At 43.6% G+C, this 20,331-nt stretch overlaps 1 protein-coding gene across 3 annotated transcripts in view; it reads right to left on the reverse strand.

Moving 5' to 3' along the window:
• The window catches only part of LOC109482598 (repulsive guidance molecule A-like), a 41,489-nt gene that overhangs the window by 17,581 nt on the left and 3,577 nt on the right, over positions 1-20,331 (reverse strand). The window contains exon 1 of one of the 3 annotated variants that reach the window (XM_019785379.1): positions 2,180-2,253. The exons of 1 other annotated variant lie outside the window; for it this stretch is intronic. In XM_019785379.1, coding sequence (XP_019640938.1) covers positions 2,180-2,238 — 59 coding nt within the window. In that variant the 5' untranslated portion in view covers positions 2,239-2,253. Of the gene's footprint in view, positions 1-1,200; positions 1,475-2,179; positions 2,254-20,331 lie in introns of those variants that run through there. One more of the 3 variants, XM_019785382.1, reaches the window with a different exon arrangement.

Here is a 20,331-nt window from a genome sequence, read left to right on the forward strand (position 1 = left end):
TCACATACCGAGCTGCATGGGGAGGTGTGAACACAGGGATCTTACCATTGACCAGGGAGGAACTAAAGGATTAATGTTGGAGCAGGTAACGTGGGTCGGTAATCCCTTCTCACTGGCAATCATCCTTTCATAACGTAGGTTGGTAACGTGGGTCACTAGAAATCATCCTATATAGATAATCATGTGGGTTGGTTATCTCACTAGAAATCATCCTACGTAATGCGGGTTGGCAATCCCTACTAACTAGCCATCATATATAAGGGTCGGTGATTTTTCCTCATTAGATATCTTCCTATATAACGTGGGTTAGTGATCCCGCCCAACTAGAAATCAACATGTATAACGTGGGTCACTCAGTGATCCATCCTCACTAGCAATCATTCTGTATAACCTGGGTGGGTGATCCCTCTTCTCCAGCAATCCAAAATCACAACATGGGTTGGTAATATCTCCTCGGTAGCAATTAATCATCTAGACTAGATAACCTAGATGGGTTTGTAGTAATCCATCCTAACATCCTATCTAACGTGGGTTGGTGATCCCTGGGCCCTATATGTAATGTGGGTCTTCAATCCCTCCCCATTAGATATCTTCCTATAAAACTTGGGTTGGTAATCCCTCCTCACTAGAAATCATATATAACATGGGTTGGTGATCTATATAACTTGGGTCGGTGATCCCTTATCCCCATATGTAACATGGGTCATTAGTCCCTCCCAAACAGATATCTTCCTATATAACGTGGGTTTGTAATCCCTCTTCACTAGATATCTTCCTATATAACATGGGTTTGTAATCCCTTCTCAACAGATATCTTCCTATATATCGTGGGTTTGTAATACCTCCCCTACCGATATCTTCCTATATAACCTGGGTTTGTAATCCCTCCCCACCAGATATCTTCCTATATAACGTGGGTCGGTAATCCCCCATCACTAGAATCTATCCTGTTAATCCGTCCTACAGCTGCAGAAAAGATGGGGGGACGGGCGGGTAGCACGTTGGCCAGGAATGTCACAGAGGGACGCGCACGGGCAGTTGGCAGGTCAGATGCCCTTGGGCAGAGCTTTCCAGGTAACCCACGGGTCTGACCCCTGCCCGTGCGAACCCACGGCCCGGCAACATGTGACGGATGCACACGCTGGTGCTACTTCCTCCAGAGAGACCATGTGTGCCGGCGTGTGTGAGAGATATGCTTACCATGTTTGAGGGGTGGTGGTGTCACATCCTGGAGGCTCCATCCTGACTACGGGTCTCTCAACTTCTCACACATGTACGGAGAGAGAGGGAATCTGTGTGTGTGACCTGGAAACGTCTCTCGAAGAAGACGCAGCAAGAATTCGGCCTGGCAAGAAGGAGAGAAAACGTGTCCGAACACGGCGCTGCGCGGATTGTTGAGAGAACTGGCAAGCAAAGAGCGACGACGTATGGACCCTCCAGATGTAAGTCCTCAGCGGGAACTGCCGTCATTGTACCGCACACAAAGGTGAGGGCTGTTGGTTGGTGGTGTTAGAACAGGTGTGGTACAACACCAGGCCCCATGAAAGGCCCGGACTGATAGGTAACATACACAGCACAGGTACGCAACCACCGCCAACAAAGGGCAAACAAATGCTACTGATAGCCTATCTGCCCAAAGTAAACATCCTTCAAACTTGTTGCCTTGATTAAATCCCCAACAAGGTGCTAAGGAAAACAACCAGCAGAGGTCGACCGGGTTTCCCTCATAAAGCCGGACTAACTTTGACACATGCCACCCTGTGTATGATGGACAAAGACAGACACAGCCGACCATGTCCCTGATCCCCGGGCTGAATGCATCCTCATACCGAAGCACACACCCTCATATCCACACAGCAAACTCTCCGCACACCTGGACGGCAGCCTGAGCCGGTTTCTGGTGTCAACGCTTCCTTTCTTCAGCTCTCCTTTTCAACACCTTAACATCAATCAAAACAATGGGAACAGGACTGCCATATTCTATAACTCTGCCATGTCCAGTGTTACATTTTCTGAATAAAATTATTAAAATACTATAAAAAAAATTCTGTCCGTTCCTGTAGTATGTAAATTTTACCCTTGAGAAGATAACTGTACCCATCTTGTTATGTGAGAAAAATTGTTTCCATAGACATCATACAGGGATGGCTTCCAGTCATATCATAAACAATAGTGATACCTGTATCTTTGACGTCCAATGCAGTGAAGATGCTCTGACAGTGACAAGCTACCAGCCATAGGAGTGATCTTGTCTTCTTGTTCGCCGCTTGTCATCAAATTACAAGACTTAGTAATCACCCTAGGAATGTCTACGAAACTTGCGGCACGACTTTCCGTGCACAAATGACATTCTTTGGGTATGATATAGGACAGGCTCCTTCGTCAATGCCAGGCCTGGAAGCGAGGGTAACAAAGCCGTCCTTCTTTCAACACCTTGCCAGGTTGTAATAACCCGGCCACACCTGTGCTCAAGCATAACAAACTCTTCAGATGTAGCTATGTAAAGCCTGACCCATCCACACCAGCCTAATTAAATCACTGCAGAATCAGGCAAACAAAAACACAGATGGGCCACCTGTGTGTAATAAATAAAACTGTTATCATTCCCTAATCACAGCACAAATATTGGATTTTAGACAAATATATGAAGATTGAGAGACTCTGGACCATCTCCCGCAAGGAGGGAACTGTTGGCACTGATTTCGACTTTTTGTGTCAACAAGAATTTTCTAATAAAACAGTACTGCGGTTACAGCAACCCACAACAATCACATCTTCACTAACACTTCATTTTGCCATTCTACAAATACATTTATCACAAAATCACATTGACTACTAATTCAACGTTGTTTCTATCCTTTGAAAACAGAAACCAAACCTGGACATCTGAAAATACTAGTAGTTTGTGGGAATGAAACAGATTCTAACATGAGTTTATACTTACTATAAATCAAGTTTATATTAAAATGTCTGGGGCTATAGACTGGTGGGTGTAACAGGAAAAGGAGGAAACCAACGTGTTGATGATAATATCACACAAACACCTAGGAAGAAAGGCAAAGTGTGTTGGCACTTAGGTTCTACATAAACTCCTTGTCATCCAGCAACAGCTAAATGGCAATAAACACATTAGATGGGCTCTTGTCACCACCAGAGCTATAATAAGGGGAGGTGGGGGAGGGCATCGGGCCACAGAGCTGCTAATTAATTTATCATGGGGGACCCAATAAACTATTCCTGCCTGAGTGATTCATGCTGGAAATACTGTACGCCTAATATGGTGGGAGAGGAAATACATTTCAAACTTAGGGTATAGAATTTTCTTCTTACAGTTCGAAACGTAAGCAGGTGAGAACCTTACTGGTTGTGTAAGAAGAAAATTCTATACCCTGTCTATCAGACACTGGCGATAAATAGCGGCGAGTTGCAGAACTCCAGTCAGAAGCTCTGAGGAAGGTGTCTGATAGACATCGAAACGTAAGCAGGTGAGAACCTTACTGGTTGTGTAAGAAGAAAATTCTATACCCTAAGTATCTTCCAACCTGATGAAATTATTTACGGGGATACATTTCAAACTGTTCCATATTCCATCACAAAAGAAAGGAGCTTTAACTTTAAAGAAGCCACCCAATTCCATCTTAATGCTTTCAAAATTTACTGACAAAATTAAAATTAAAAAGACTATCACAGAAGCTACACATTACAGTGTGAGCTTTTTGTCTTTTGCTGTTCCAGAAATAGAAGTCATATCTTACAAGTTTGAATTTAGAGTCAGCATTTACAATAGAGAAGCCACATGTTATATATTGTTTGTTCTTCATTGTTTGTTGTTCTTTTTCATCTCACTTGCAATTTGGCCTTCGGGCAAGAATTTGCAATAAATTTATCATTATTCATGTGGTTTTCCACTCAACTGCCTTGTTGGGGGGCAGTGAATCACCGATGTATATATATCAAATCTGGTCCCAACATATGTTACACTCCTGGACTATGTTTGGACTCCAATAAACATAAATCATTCAACACAAGAAACACTTTTGTTTTCACAATTCACAGTTTTTTTCAAGGGAAAATCTCCAGTGAAAGCAGAGAGTGTTGTCTCGTATCTGGTGGAGGATCTGGATTATTTTTCCTCCCTTTGTCTGTCGAAATGAGTTTCAAAGCTCCAGGCAGAGAAGAAGTGAGGACTCATCAAGAGGGGATTATCGGGATTAACCTGGTCAACAGATGTTCCACACAACAACGTTTGGCACGGTTTTCACACCTCACAACGCCACACAAACAGTCCGCGAACACTGAAGCCAATAAAACAAGTCTGTTGTGTTTCCCCTCTATGGCAACTGGAGGTTAGCAGTGCAGGCAATGAAATGTCCAGGCACAAAAGGGCATGTAGAATCCGATTCAGTAGCGCTAGGACCACTGGGGACCACGAACACACACTGGGGAAAGTGTCAGCATTGATGAGAGGCCCTGGAGGTGTTTCTGTGCTAGGGGAAAATGATTGACAACAAACAATTTGATGATGTTTCATACTGTTTTCTTTGGTATAATTCATACAACAGGGTGAAGACACCGGCAAAAGAAGAGGGTATAGAAATGTGTCCGGTTGTGTCGATATTTACAGACAAATTTTGATGGACTCCCCATAAAAACAGTGGAACAGTCCAATATCTTTCCAAGAAACAAGTCCTTTGTAACAAGTCACTTTCAGACTCCGTTGGGTAGCTGGTCAATAGTAAAAATTGGTGAAACAGACTGAATAATAAAGCCAGAGGGGTTATAAGGCTTTAGGAATACATCTCACATAGCATACTTTTATGGTTGGCTAGCTAACTCCTCTGTATAATATTCAGCCTATCCAAGGAGGTTTCTTGGTCTATCCAGCCAATTTCTACTACAGTAACAGTATTTCCAGCAACTGGTCAACCGTTTGAGTCTGGGAGGGACAGGTAGTCTCCACCAGAACTCCTTTGCAGACTGGATAAATAGTAGAAATCGGCCTTAAACAAAGAAAGTAGCTGGCCAGGGGAGTTGCCAGGCAAACTGGACCCTCAACTCCGATCCCCTGGCCAGCTTCATCCTTTTTTTAAGGCCGATTTCTACTATTTTTTCAGTCTGCAATGGAGTCTGGTGGAAGGATAGAAGTACTCTCCAAGCAGATGTTGTGGGAGAATGATCGTTAGCTTTTTAGATATGGCCTTTTTTTTTTGGTGGCCGGCGACACTTCTCTGGCTAATGGATACTGCCTGGCCAATTTGATACTGTCTTTTTGCCATCGAGAGGGATCTGCTTGGAGATTAGGATAGAGGAGTGATCTGAGGAGAGTGACAGGCCCTTTGCAGGAGGACAGCAGGAGAGAGGAAGTCAGCCCGTACCACCAGCCGCTTTATGGACACAGCAGCTGCTCAGCTCTCAAAAACGGGGCTGCTGGAAAATAGTAGAAAACGGCCAAATAGACTCAATAATATATGCTAGACCAGTCAACTGGCCTAGGAGTAAACAGTCCCTAGTCCCAACCTCCTGAAAGAACAATGGCTCACGACTAGAACTTTCAGGAAAGATGTTACACACTTGCCAATGCCACCGCCACAGTCCTACCAGACTGAAGAAGCATCTACTCCACTCTACTCTATTTCTATACAAGTCTCTCATGATCTTCTAGTACCATCCTCCAAGCAGAGGTCTGCTTTTATGCATTTTTAGAGGGCCTTTTTTTTGTATTGGCATTTTTTTTTTTAAGCCAAAGGCAATTGATACTGTCTTTTTCATTCTTCTACTGGCCAGTTTAACACTGTCTTGCAGCCACCAGAAGAACTGCTTGGAAATTACTTGTTACCCCCCTCCCCCCAGTTTGACATGTGTGCAGGCTAGGCTAGCTCAGATGTTGGACAGGAAGAGGCTTGGCAGTGGTGCTCCTTTTATCTCAGTTCCTAGGGACAGCTGTCAGCACCACAGACACACAAACCTCTGCTACACACTCCATAGCCTCTACCAGGCTTCATAGGCCTCTGCTACACACTCCCTAGCCTCTACCAGGCTTCATATGCCTCTGCTACAGACTCCATAGCCTCTACCAGGCTTCATAGGCCTCTGCTACACACTCCCTAGCCTCTACCAGGCTTCATATGCCTCTGCTACAGACTCCATAGCCTCTACCAGGCTTTGGGAAGCAGTTGAAAGAGTAGAAAGTGACCAAATAGACAGATAACAACATGCCAGGGGAGTTGGTCCGCAAAAAAAAAAATGGAGCAGCAAACTACTTAGGTCTGACCCTGAACCCATGTAATCTGTGTATTTGACCAATTTCTACTCTTTCAACTGTATCCCAAAGCCTGATAGAGGCTACAGACCCCCCCCCCAACACACACACATACTAGACATGTGCACCAGAATACTGAATATACATGTGACTTCATAACACTTCATACACGTTGCAGGTAGAGCAAAGGTCAAGTTCAGCTCATAGAGGTCAACATAGAATGCTGATTACCTCTCGGGTATCGAACCTACATGTACAGTGATGGCTTTCATTTTAATGCTTGTTTTTCTTCGCTTGCACCGCCTAGGATTAATGGTCCCAAGCAAATTTGTAAGATTATACATTTCGAGGGTTAAATTATATATTTCGGCACCTCCGGTGCAGGTGATTAGCTCTGGGCTACATAACATGCCCCGAAAGAGGCCACTCCTGGCCAGAAATTACCACTATTTTTGCCCTGCAAAACTTGCTTAGCATAGACGGACACCGGGGCACAGTTATTCCATTGTCTCTGCAAATGCATTGTGATGCAGAATCTGTGCTAGCTACAGGAACCCAAATTAGCTCCATTCAGTCTGCAGCAGGACCATGGAAATCTGTTTGAGAATCCCTCACAAAACATGCCATTAATCTGTGCTGCAGCTTCCTGGGGCCCCGGGGAAGAAAGGAGGAGCCATTCACGGGACCTCTCGCTGGGACGGGGAATCGGAATGCGCGCCCAAAGTGGTGCTTTCACCATGGCAACCTGTTGTTCTTCTGCATCAATGGAAAAGGGCGGGCTGTCACATGAGGGCTGAAGAATGGGGGGAAACGATTCACAACACAGGGACAGATGCAGGCATCTGGGTGCATATCTAAAGATGCAGGTGATGATGAGGATGAGAAAGAAAGAGAACACCATGACTCAGTGTGACAGGCAATGTTAACAACTCCCCCCCATCCTTCATCCTACAAGAGAAACACACCCTCGCTACATCAGGCCCTACAGGACAACTGAGTTCTGTGTAAAAAAAACTGTAGGTGGTACGGAGGAAACTCAGATCTGTATCTGTGGATGGGAGATTAGCCTTGTGTGAAAACTTTTTGTGCTGAGTACATTAACGGGTATTATCTGAAGGAAACTGGGTAAATATGTCAGCTGGCCGTCCAAGTACATATACCAAGTACAATGCTTGGGTCCAGGAGGAATACTGCTTCTTTGAATAATGATACCAGTTGCATTCAAAGCACCAAGGACCAATTTTACTTTTCAACTAGATGGAGCTCTTATTCAAATTCTAATGTCATTGTTTAAACACTTTTGTTTTTAAATACTATGTAAATGCCAGAAACCCATGATATTCAAAAGCAAAGAATTTCATCATACAATACATCAGGACATACAATATTGCACAGTTTCCTTTAGGTATTGCATAGTTTTCATTTATTATTCAGCCTATTTCGCCAGTTTCTACTATTTATGGCTTCACCACACCACGAAGTGGTGTGGTGAAACCATATTGCTTTTTCTGATGTTTCTTCTTCTCCTCCTTCTCCTCCTGCCATTTTTTTAAATGGATTCAGCTTCTTCATTTTGGGGCCTAAGGTCCTGAAATTTGGTATGGAGGTACAGTGGGCAAATACCCCCAGGCGTTTTTAAATTTTGTGATACAGGCTTTAAGAATGGTTTTATTTGAGCTTTTTGGCTGTGTTATAGCAAATGTATTACTGTGCTGTGTACCACGTTTGGGCATGAGTCATCACAATGGAATGCAGGGCATCAACCAATAGGCATGCAGCTTTCCTCTATTCTTCTTGCTGATTGGCTGTTGGGATTTAACTTGATTAACACCTGCACAGAGCATTTCCACCTGCATTCCTCTATTCTTCTTGCTGATTGGCTGTTGGGATTTAACTTGATTAACACTTGCACACAGCATTTTCATACTGACAGTATGTCTGTATTCAAGTGTTTTGGTAGGTATTTCAAGCTTTCCTGCTCCAGCATTGGAATGCGGGGCATGTAACGTTTTTTTATTTTGAAAATCAACAGTTTGCATTATGCAATTAAAAATCCTAACCAATAATGTAGGGAATAGCTATCCAACTGTTGTTTTAGTTGTATGTTACTTCATATTATAGTTATATCAATGTAAATCATTGTTTTCCCTTGTGTTTCTCATTCTTTCCCTACCATGTCGTAAAATGTGGTGAAGCCATCGCTGTATTTGCTCCTAAGCAAATATTGGCCTTTCTAGTTTCTATGATTTTCTATTTAAAAGCCATTGGAGTCAGGTAGGCAGTACAGAAGCTGTGTAAAGTAGGCAACCCCTCTTGGGGCCAGGATGGACCATAACTAATGAAGGTAGCAGGGCGACAGTGGGGGGTCAGCTGCCTCTTCACAACCTGGAGTCAGGGGTGACACAGGGCCTGGTGCGTTCCCACACTCTCCACTCAAATTGATTATGGACGCAGGAAGGCACAGGGTGAATGGGAGCCTAGCCTCTATCAGGCTTCAGGAAGGCACAGGGTGAAAGGGAGCCTAGCCTCGACCAGGCTTCAGGAAGGCACAGGGTGAATGGGAGCCTATAGCCTCTACCAGGCTTCAGGAAGGCACAGGGTGAATGGGAGCCTAGCCTCTACCAGGCTTCAGGAAGGCACAGGGTGAATGGGAACTATACCTCTACCATGCTTCAGGAAGGCACAGGGTGAATGGGAGCCTAGCCTCTACCAGGCTTCAGGAAGGCACAGGGTGAATGGGACCTATAGCCTCTACCAGGCTTGGGGAAGCGGCTGGGATTAGAAGTAGAAATTGACCAAACAACTACAGTTTTAGGGACCGTCAAACTGCTCTCTTAGTCTTAGCGCAGACTAATTCCCCCTGGTATGTCATCTGTCGACCTGGCCAATTTTCACTATTTTAAGCCGCTTCCTGAAGTCTGGTAGAGGCTAAAAGGGACCTAGCCTCTAACAGGCTTTGGAAGCACTGGAAAGAGAAGAAACTGGCCCAAATTGCAGACAGATAACATGCCAGGGGAGTTAGTCTGCTAAAGTGAAGAGTATGGGAGTGGAAAACTGCATGGACCAATTCCCCCGGCATGTCATCTGTCTACTTGGCCAATTTCTACTCGTTCCAGCCACTTCTGAAGCCTGGGAGAGGCTAAGTACATAGGGACAAGGGTTTCCACATTGACAGTAGCACGCTGGGAAAAGGAGGGCAAGGAACAGACCCAAATTGTCCAGTTTTGTAACCCTGGCAGGGACACACAGGCAATGACAAATGGATTCTGTAAGCCCACTGGACAGGCAAACCCCCCAGCTCTCCATTCCCTGGGGCATGGCAGATTAACCAAACCTTCACATGTTGTTGTTCAACCAGGCCCATTGTAGGATAATATAACAGTCTTTCAACCATAAATTTTGTTCTGCTATCATCTTTCAACAATAACTGTCAACAGAGATCACTGAACAACTAAAATCAACCAATTACTGAATCAGAAATGTTTCTTCACTAGCATACAATAGCATATTTAGTTGGGAAATATGGTATCTTGGTACGTTGGTGAAGGTTAGACATCCAGGTAACAAGATACGCCGAAAAAACAGTTACTCAAGCAACTGGATATGATTTTGGAAAATGATTTGAGGAAACCATGATCTTTCTATAGCTGAAAGTCCCTAACCAGACTATGGAAACAGGGAGAGTTCATTTTTCTGACTGGGGAGCTAAGCAAGACAGAGAGGTCAGCAAACTACATGGTAAATATCCACCCCTACCAATTGTAACGGCCAGTCCCTTACAGATCCGCACTAATTTACCACATCTCTTATATTTACACCACTTCATCCACCTCTTCGAATAAATCTGCCAGGGATCATCTGAACATGTCCATAACAAAACCACTCGATTTACAACAACTGGAACAAGAACAACAAAGTCAAAAGTTCAGCAACACTGATTTACATACTTGACCACCAGGACTGCTAAGACCCTGTCAAATGCATCACTTAATTTTCAGACAGAATGTTGTATGTGAAAACATTTGCACTTGTAAATTCATTTGTCTCACAAAATTGATATTTGTGTATCAAAGAATCTGTCAAAGATAAATATAATGTTTCACCAGTAATAGAATCACCACCTGAAGGGGAATCATATAGATTGAAATGATGCAGAAAACATTAAGTGGGAAAAAAAGACATACAAGGGCAAAATCCTGATTATACCAATGCTGCATATGTTTAATTTTTTCTGCATATTATCCGGCGTATGCAAATGTGGTGTATGATCTGAACACATGTTCTTGACATACATCAAAGCACCTCTCTTTCTCTCTCTCTCTCTTTCTCCCTCTCTCTCTCTCAGCCAATTTACACTTGGAAAAATTCAACGTACGCAGTAAGTATTCATACCATCAGGTTTTTTCCCACCTGTAAATCGGGTCTTGGTTGGCCTGGAGTCAGGAAGCTGGCCAATAAAAGGCTTTATCGGCCCTGGAAACAGACTACAGTGTTTCTGCTGGCAAGCAAGACAAATCAGATCAAGTCTCTACCAGACTCCTTTTGCAGGTTGAATATAGCGTAGAAATCGGCATAAAAAGGGTGTTAATTGCCGAGAGAAGGTAGCCAGCCAGAGGGCCAATTTGATCGTCGATGGCTGGCCACCTTCTCTTGCCAATTAATACCCTTTTTAGGCCGATTTCTATGATTTATTCAGCCTGCAAAAGAAGTCTGGTGGAGACTAGATCTGATTTGTCTTGTGGTGGATCAGAGGGTTTCTCACTGAGGTGGAGGATGGAAGATGGCACAGATAGGGAGGCTATCAGGTGATGCCATCACCCACCGTCCAGTCAACAGACAGGACTGATAGTCCTGTGACACCAAACATGTGGTGGGCAAGGACAGCGGAAGAGTGAGGTTACCCCCCCCCCCGCAAGCCCTTTTCCGTAGAGCGTAATCGGCCGTTTTAATTCTATGTAGAGCGTAGACGGACCGCTCTAATTCAACGTAGAGTGTAATTTGCGCATTTTGCGTAGAGCGTAATTTGCCGTTTTAATTCTACGTAAAGCGTTGTGGCCACTTGGAATTTATCGTAAGGCGTAATCGAGAAGTTTCTGAATTCAGCGTAGACCGTTGTCGGGACCACCCCCACCCCCCCGCAGGCCCCCTCCTAGCTTCAGTGAATCAGTGCACAGTGAACGAGCCATCATGAAGATGACAAAAACATTGGCTGCTCTTGTTAAACAAGTCATTCACAAAGTCATTCACAATGTGTTTTATACTTATCAATAGTGTATCTAGAAAATGCAACGTTTTCACTGACATTATCAAGCTGAAGGTCTGAACAGTTTTCTTTTGAATGTTGCAGTGCAAAAAAAAAATCAACATACATGTCTGAGGTAATTTAAAACTACCAACTCGCCCCATATTTTGTTTTCCCTATGTTTGTCCCTGAACTAACAGTTGTGTATAAAATAAAAATACAGGTAGGGGTATTCCAAAACTGCCCTCTTGACCCCACCATGTTTTCTTTGACCAGAAAAAACTCTTACTACATACAGTCCTGCCGCTGTGGGAGGATTAACTTGTGACTCAAGACTTGCCACCAAAACTGATGAGTCACCTGGTTTTTCTTTGGTCATCAACATCACAACTCCTCTGATGCCTTATTTATAGCCTACTCTCCAAACAGAGGTTTGGGCTTATTTTTGGCATGTTTTTAGGCTTTTGGCATGTCCCTTTTTTACCAAATCCTATTTTTTTTACCAAATCCTACATGTACCTACTAGTACCTTAGTATGCTGTAGGTTAATACTTGTCATTATACCATTTCTTCAATGCAAGAGAAGAGAAGAAAATCAAAATTTGAAAGAATATCTTGTTTTGGTATGTAAGGAAAATGTCAATGAAGGTTAGACATCCAGGTTATGAAATATACAAGAAAACAGTTTGTCAGGCAACTTGATAGATTCAAAAGCTGTCACTGAGTGTAAGACATTTCAAGTACCGGTAGCATCCACTACTTTTTGTCAGTGAGTGACTGTGTGAGGAAAACTCTATTCCAGTCCTATTTCATGATGCTGAGAGTCTTCAAGCATGAAAACAGGTCACCAAGGTCAAGACCAAAGGAGAAAATACGGAATGGTTTGTCAGAAACATCTTTTGCTGTACCCCTAACTTGGAAAAATGGAATAGTCCAAGGGCACTACTAGTGCCTCCTACCAAGGAATGAGAGTATTACAGTCTGTCATTCTAAAGATGCTGTGCTCAATTCTTTCCCCATTTTAAAAACAACATCTTTTATCTAAATGAAAAACTTGCAAGTTACTTCTGAAATGTTGATTTCCCTTACCCACAAACTAAAAGCCCCTGCTGCTACCTCAGCTTTGCCCAAGCTGACAGTTCAACAATGAACAACCCCCTCCTCATCTACAATCTCCCACAAGTTCAACAATGAACTGCCCCCTCCTCTACCATCCCCTGCCTGTTCCACAATGAAACACCTCTCCTTTTCTATCTTCCCCTGCCAGTTCAACAATGAACCACCCCCTTCTGATCTATCTTACCCTGCCCGTTCCACAATGAACCACCCCCTCCTTATCAACCTTATCCTGCCAGTTCCACAATGAACCACCCCCTCCTTATCTCCCTGCCAGTTATCCGTTTTGTGATGTGACATTTACTTCCCGCAGGAAAGTCCTGACAAAGTTGTGAGCAGCCCACTTGACAGCTTCCTCCGTGTTAACTGTCACATCTACCTGACCTTGGCCTGCAGACCTTCTCCAGACTTTGGTTGGGAGTTGGTGTGAGCAAGGTCATCTGTAGTTGGGAATTTGTCAGCAAGTTTGCCTACTCCCTTATTACAAGGTGGAAGACGAAACACATTTTATTACAAACTGCCCATTCCACAATCACGAAAGAAAGGACCTGTTTGAAGAAAAAATTCCATCCTAAGTTCTCCACATTTATGGACAAAAAGAAAACCACTCTCCTCTTAACATTACAAACCCACACATATAGAAAAAAGTGGGATCATTCGTCTTCCACTGTCTTGAAAAAAGAAGCCAAACCCAATAAGTTAGACTCTAGTGTTTAGTAGTTAGAGTAGTCGCATACTACTAGTATATTGTTATCCATTGTCTATTTTTTTATTTTCATGCTACATGTACTTGCAATTAGCCTACAGGCAAGACGCTGCAATGAAATTTTCTCATTGACTGGCAAAGTTGGAAAATTCATCCTTTGCTTGGGTGCAATAAGTGTTTGTCTGTCTGTTTGCTTGTGTGTTCGTATTTATTTTTATACAGAACCACCGGAGGTGAGGGGGGGGGGCTCGTCACTGAATGACATCCAGTAAATTTCTAGCGGGGACCAATCAGAGGGCTGCTGAATAATTTGAATAATTATCAAGGCCCACGGACGCGGTTCTTTCACTTGTAAAGTGCCAATTACCACCGAGCCGGTGGCACACGATGGGCGAAATCATGTATTTCACACCCATTGTACGTCGACATAAAGCGCTTATACATTACAAACAGAATTTTCGTAGGACTGCCATTACTTTAGTTTGCAGCATGTGTATTGAGAACGAGTATCTTCATAATTCTGCTGGCTGTTTGTATAAGAACGGCACAATAAAACAGTTTTCAATACCAACACGACTTAGCAGATAACACGTAATGAAGCCCACTTTTTACGCAGATTGTAGCACTACGTAATGTTACACAAACTAACAGTAGATGTTTTAAGGAATTCACAGAAATGACAATGATAGATAATGTAACGCATATACATTATACAGCACAAAATGAAGAGTAACAGTAATGTAGTCGTCTTTGGCCGGGTATGGCAAGTTATAGTACGTACATGTATCGGTTCAATCTTTAACGGGTAAGTTGACAGCAACAAGCAAGATGCATAGGTTCTATTACTTTTGTAGCTCACTTGCGTCTAGATTTGGGACGAACCCATGTTACTTTTTCGCCGCAGTTTTTCATGTAGTGGTTACTTCGACAGCCTTTCCGCTGACGCAAACATAGTTTGAGGTTCCACAGTTCTTACAACATTAGCGCTTGAAGTTGCTGTGGTGTTCTCCAGGTTTGTTGGTCTGGTGATGTTGTCTTTGTTGGCTTGTTGTCTGTCATTTCCCTCCATTTTTATGTTTGGCGGCCCGTCTTCGATGGGTTGGGTTTGGTTCACAAATCTCGGATCGCTAAGATCCGTTCCTTGTCGTACATAGTGGTCGCTCCATTAGCGCTAGTGCAGCCACATTTGAATGTGTAAAACTTAATGTCTACAGTCCCGTTTTGATTCGTTCATCAAAGTAGATTTTACTAAGGTATGACTTTACTAACTGATTGTGGAAGTACTACTTAGTACTGATGTAAACAAGAAACAATATACGCGCTCTGGTTGAGTTCATGGCATTTACATGAAACAAGGTGCTAATAGCCGCTAGTCGGTGACGCGTCAGCAGCCCTATGATTGGTCCCCGCTAGAAATCTACTGGATGTCATATAGTGCACACGGGGGGGGGGGGCAATGGTGTAACCGCAGACTGACAGGAAGGTCAAATTGTAGGTCAAAATGGTTTCCCCACAACATGTGACTGTGGAATACACAAATGTATGCACAGAATCAGTGACAAATTCAATAGTCTCATGAAAGAAGATATTCCCAACAAATGTAAATACTAAGGAGTTTATAGACCTCCTTGGAAGTATGAAATCTTTCCGACTTCTTGTTCAAGTCTATCTATCACCACAATATACCTTGATATCAGTGCAGTTTTTCTGCCTCTTCTTTGTCGGTTTGAAGTTTTTCGAACATCTGGATTCTCCAACCATGTCAGACAAAAAGGACACCAGGTCTTGGGCCGTATTTTCTTTGGCACAGGGACCTATCAGGGCCAGATTATGGGCCAGCGCAGGCCTGCTTACAAAAACAGCCGCAGCCATGGAGGAGGCTGAACTGGCCTAGCCTCCACCAGGCCTTGTAGTAAAGGGGGTTACAATGGTAGAATATTCGGCAAAAATGAAAAATGATGTCTCACTGGCCAGGGGAGTTGGTCCACCATTACGGTTTTGTTTCGTACTCCCAGGCAAATGAACTCTACATTGGCTAAACTTCCCAAGGGCTCTCCCCAAGCAATGAAGCAAGGGTGCTCCCCCTCTCTCCAAAATCCTAGCATCTCTCCCAAAATGTTCAAATTTAGCGGTTTTCACTTCGTCTTTTCATGAAAATTCACTGATTTTTTATCAGCCGATTAGGGAGCACCTTTTCCCTGGGGAGACCCCTGCAGTTGAAGTTGAAGTTCCCTGACAAGTCATTCTCCCTATTTGGCCAAATTTGACTGTTTTCGAACCAGTTGTAAGTCTGTTGGAGACTAGCGCTGACCAGTCCGACCGGGGTTTTTACGGGATTTGGCTGGAAATGAGGATTGCAGGCTTGGATTCCCCTGAGTGACTTCGCCAGGGTATCCATTTATTTCTTTTGGGTCCATTACAAAACACATCCAGAGGTTTGTGAGGTGTCACATACCAGGGGGGAGATTCGGAGCAATGATGACAAACAGGCTGGTTTGGGAGATACATGTACATGCTGCCCAACAAAGAACAACCTGTTACCAAGCTGATCACAACAGCCAGCGAGCCCTTTTCTATACAGCGTAATCGGCCATTTAAATTCTACGTAGAGCGTAGACAGGCCGCTCTAATTCAATGTAGAGTGTAATTGGCGCATTTTGCATAGAGCGTATTTGCCATTTTAATTCTACGTAATGCGTTGTAGCCACTTGGAATTTATCGTAAAGCGTAATCGAGAAGTTTCCAAATTCAGTGTAGAGCGTTGTCGGGACCCCCCCCCCCTTGGTCTGTGAAGGAAGAATGATCCATGGACGAATGGTAATTAAACTTGACCTACTGTAAGAAGTGAATGTGACAGGTTTCAAGACACATACAGCCTAACAAAGTGCAACCTGTTACCACACCGATAACAGCAGAGAACTTGAGAAATCACTTCTTTTTGTCATCAGGGTTCTGCAATGTTACAAGCTTCCTGATTGGTCTCCCTGTTGTCAGGGTTCTATGATGTTAAAAACTTTCTGGTTGGACAGTGCATCACTTCTCTACTGCCATCATCAGAGACCTGACATGTTACAATCTTTCTGATTGGCTAGTACATCACCTCTCTCCTTGTCAGCACAAAGCAGAGATGTTACAATCTTTCTGATTGGTCATATGCATGACACAGAGCCCAGGAAATCCTTGTAGTCACCTGGTCCATCATTATGGGATAACAGTCAAAGAAGGCCCCTTCCAGAGAAGCAGAGTGACAAATCGTCCACTTGTCCCTGATCCTTAACTACAGGTAAGAGACTCAGGTGACTCACGGGCAGGTGTTTACACATCTACAGGTGAGGGAAGGAGGGAAAAACACCTGCATGTCCCTTGTAACTGGAAACAACAACTTTTTGTGATTTTGATACCTACGAGCAGTCCACACCTTAACATAATGATTGTGGTTTGACCTCTGTATGCAAAATTATGCCTAGAAACTTGAAGTTGAACAAGGATAAGAATGCCATGCCGTGTCCGGAAATACTAGCGTGTATTTCCGGACATGCTAGTATTGTGAAAGCATGAATTAAGCACCTCTGTACCATGAAATTTCACAAATACCGCTGTAACTTATATACCCGGTAGAACAATATTTTTAACTTACACCTCTAGTTAAAAGAAGAACAAGCACTTTTCACATAACAAAATAAGTCAGAGATTTCAGACTTCTTGTGACCTCCAAGTTCACCCCATTTCCTGTGCCTGACCTCTTGACCCCTTGTCAATCTACCCACCCACGTGCTGTCAACCTACTCTGTCTGGACAAACAGACACACATACAAACAAACCCACAGCCACCCAAAACAATACCTCCATACCCAGAAGTAACCAATGAGAAGTTATATATAATATGGTAATTGTAATACTGTAATATCTGCATGTAAACAAACAGCAAGGATGCCCTACATCTAAAATGGAGCAGATTTCTCAACTTTATTTGTGGACAGACTGCCAACATCTAGCACAGAAGGCAAGGGTTACTCTGTGACCTCCCAGATATGCCAGGAGTTTGTCTCTATTCAGATGGTCATGTCTGGTGGGAGGTTATGCTATGTGGAATATAAACACAGCTTTCCAACAGCCCAGCTACCCCTGGTATGGGTCAACACTCGGGCAAATACAAGGGCACAACAGCACCCAAACCTGGCACTGTTGGACCAAAGTCGTGCACTCTGTGGCGACAGAAACGCATTTGTTTTCCACCCAAATGGAGATTTGTGACGAGAATGACCTTTTCAATCTGACAAGGGATGCAACAGAGAAAAATATCTGTATGTGTATCGGTTTAGCCAGTATAACCACCCTTCGGAGTAACACACCAGCTTCGCAGGCACGCAGTGTGGTAGCAGCTAGCTATATCACACTGAATGACCTGTTACAGTACTTACACCCAATCTTGTGCACATTTAATTGCTGGAGTTTTTTTTAAACTTTCCAACGATGATGCCCCAACTGTGCTTGGTGGCAACCAGTCTACAAGGACTACTAGTAATTTTCTCATCATTCCAGACTGGTCAGTTGTTGCCCTGTCAGCTACAATCTTCTCCATCGCTTCCTTCCTCTGTTGTGGCATCCAAAGTGTTTGAAATTCTCCTGTCGCTAACCTCCAACTTCCAGATCCCCTTCCTTGACTGCCTGTAGCCTGGATGCCAGACCCATAGCATGGTAGGCCCAGAGTTAGCTAGGCTGTGGATCATGGTATAACCGGGGCCAGGAGCTGGCCTGTGTAGGCCCTGGAAACAGTCTGGTACCCAGGCTTGCATGTTGGCCTCGGAACTGATGAGCTAGCTCTGGGAACAGCCTGGCACCCAGCCTGGCACCCAGGCTAGCCCTGGAGCCAAGGAGCTGGCCTGTGAAGGCCCTGGAAACAGTCTGATACCCAGGCTAGGCCTGGAGCCGAGGAGCTAGCCTGTGAAGGCTCTGTGAACAGTCTGACACCCAGGCTAGCCCTGTAAAGGCCCTGGAAACAGCCTGGCACCCAGGCTAGCCCTAGAGCCGGGGAGCTGGCCTTTAAAGGCACTGGAAACAGCCTGGCATCCAGGCTAGCCCTGGAGCCGAGGAGCTGGCCTGTAAAGGCCCTGGAAACAGTCTGGCATCCAGGCTAGCACTGGAGCTGAGGAGCTGGCCTGTAAAGGCCCTGGAAACAGCCTGAGTTATGGCTGGTCAGACCGCTCAGAGGCTGCGTGATGGCCCGAGACCTGACCTTTGTCAGACTCAGCGTGGTGAAAGGAGCGAACCCGGAGCATATTGGTTCCACATGTGAGGGTGGTTTGCTGGAGAAATGCCATTTCTGCTGGACATACATATAACATAGCAACTGATACCACTGACTAGTCTCATGGTGGGGGGAGGGCGGCAAGACAAGGTGCTTTGGAAGATGTCTTTCTATAAAATTCGGTTGCTTATACGATATTGTATCTTGATGTTGAAAATGTATATGTGATTCTGAACTTGGTTGCTTATTGCTATTTCTGTCAGCTGGAGAATACATGTACATGTATGTGGCAGGTTGGAATTGAATCCATCTCAATCCTCATTGGGGAGGTATCTAGAGGCCAGTATGTGGCAGAAAAACTATCAACCCACTCTAAAATATACTTGTATGTTTGCCCTTTTTTTTCTTTCACACCTCAACATCACAACACAGACACTTTGATGATATATCTACCACGGCAGGAACTTCTGTGCTAGCATCTTTCACTTTGTGTGATGCTATAACCTGGACAGAGGTTTGCCATACATGAAAAATATATCAAACATCAACAAACATTTGTGCCACTACAGATGTATGTGTATATCAAGATGTGGAAAGCTAACTTACTCAACCCCTCCCTCCCTCCCTCCCTCCCTCACTAACATGTAACAAACTTGAATCAATAAATGTAAAATGTATATTCTTTCACACCTTTTCTTTGGAACATATCATCAACTTTCTACTGTAATCAACAAAAAGGAAAAGAAAGTGACAGCAAACTGTAAGTAATGTTAGACTTCAAGTTTATCCCCAGTACTTACCTTGAACTTGGAAGGAACTACTGTCCAGTCCTGGCGGCTTTCTCCAACACTGTTATTCCTCCAGCCGTCTATATGCAGACTGAGCTATCTGGGGAATGTGTCACCTTTATATATACATCCACTCATCCCCTATATATACATCCACACCTTTTGTCATGTCCATACTTTTCATATTTCCGGATGGCCATTTGTATGATAGGCACGACAACTATCTATTGTATAGATGAGTAAACTGTTCTTCAATGAAGAAAAGAATAGTAGAATAATAAAACTACTGTGTGAAGAATAGGTGCAAAGCTAACTTCAAGTAGCAATATATGTCAAAACTATAAATTAGTATTATAATGATAATAAAATATTTGTTTGTGACAATTCTTTTCGGCTTCGACACTTTGTTACTCATCAAGTATGATGCTTTTATGTGACTATCACAATTAACTATCATTTTGTATCGACATTAAACATCAACAATACATGTACTTGGAAAATGTACTAGAATTATGATTTAAAAATCAGCTGCTACAACTATTGCCTATTTCATCAACTGTTTCATCACTCTACTGTGTATTATGATTTGAATATAAACATTATATATATATATATATATATATAAAGTACATGTATACGCATGACTACAATTAGCTTGTCAAGTGTAAATGTGGATCTGTAGCTGAAACGACTGACGAGCCATTCAGAATTGTACAGCCACGATGTGTCGGATATGTCAGCGATGCAGGTTATGCCGTTGCGGCCGCAGTAAGGAGCTTGCACCGCCGCGTATTTACAACCGTCTGCATTTGGAATCCATCTATCTGCCTGGATAACATGTTTTGATTAGAGCTGGATAGGGGCTTTATTACCCAACAGTTGTGCCGGGCGGCGCGCAAAGATATCACAACCATCCTCAGTATGCCAGCCATGTGTACGTATAATAAGCTACACTGTTTTCGTACATAGCTA

Source organism: Branchiostoma belcheri, unplaced genomic scaffold (genome assembly GCF_001625305.1).
Source record: "Branchiostoma belcheri isolate BF01 breed outbred unplaced genomic scaffold, Haploidv18h27 scaffold6, whole genome shotgun sequence".
In the NCBI taxonomy this organism is placed as follows: Eukaryota; Metazoa; Chordata; class Leptocardii; order Amphioxiformes; family Branchiostomatidae; genus Branchiostoma; species Branchiostoma belcheri.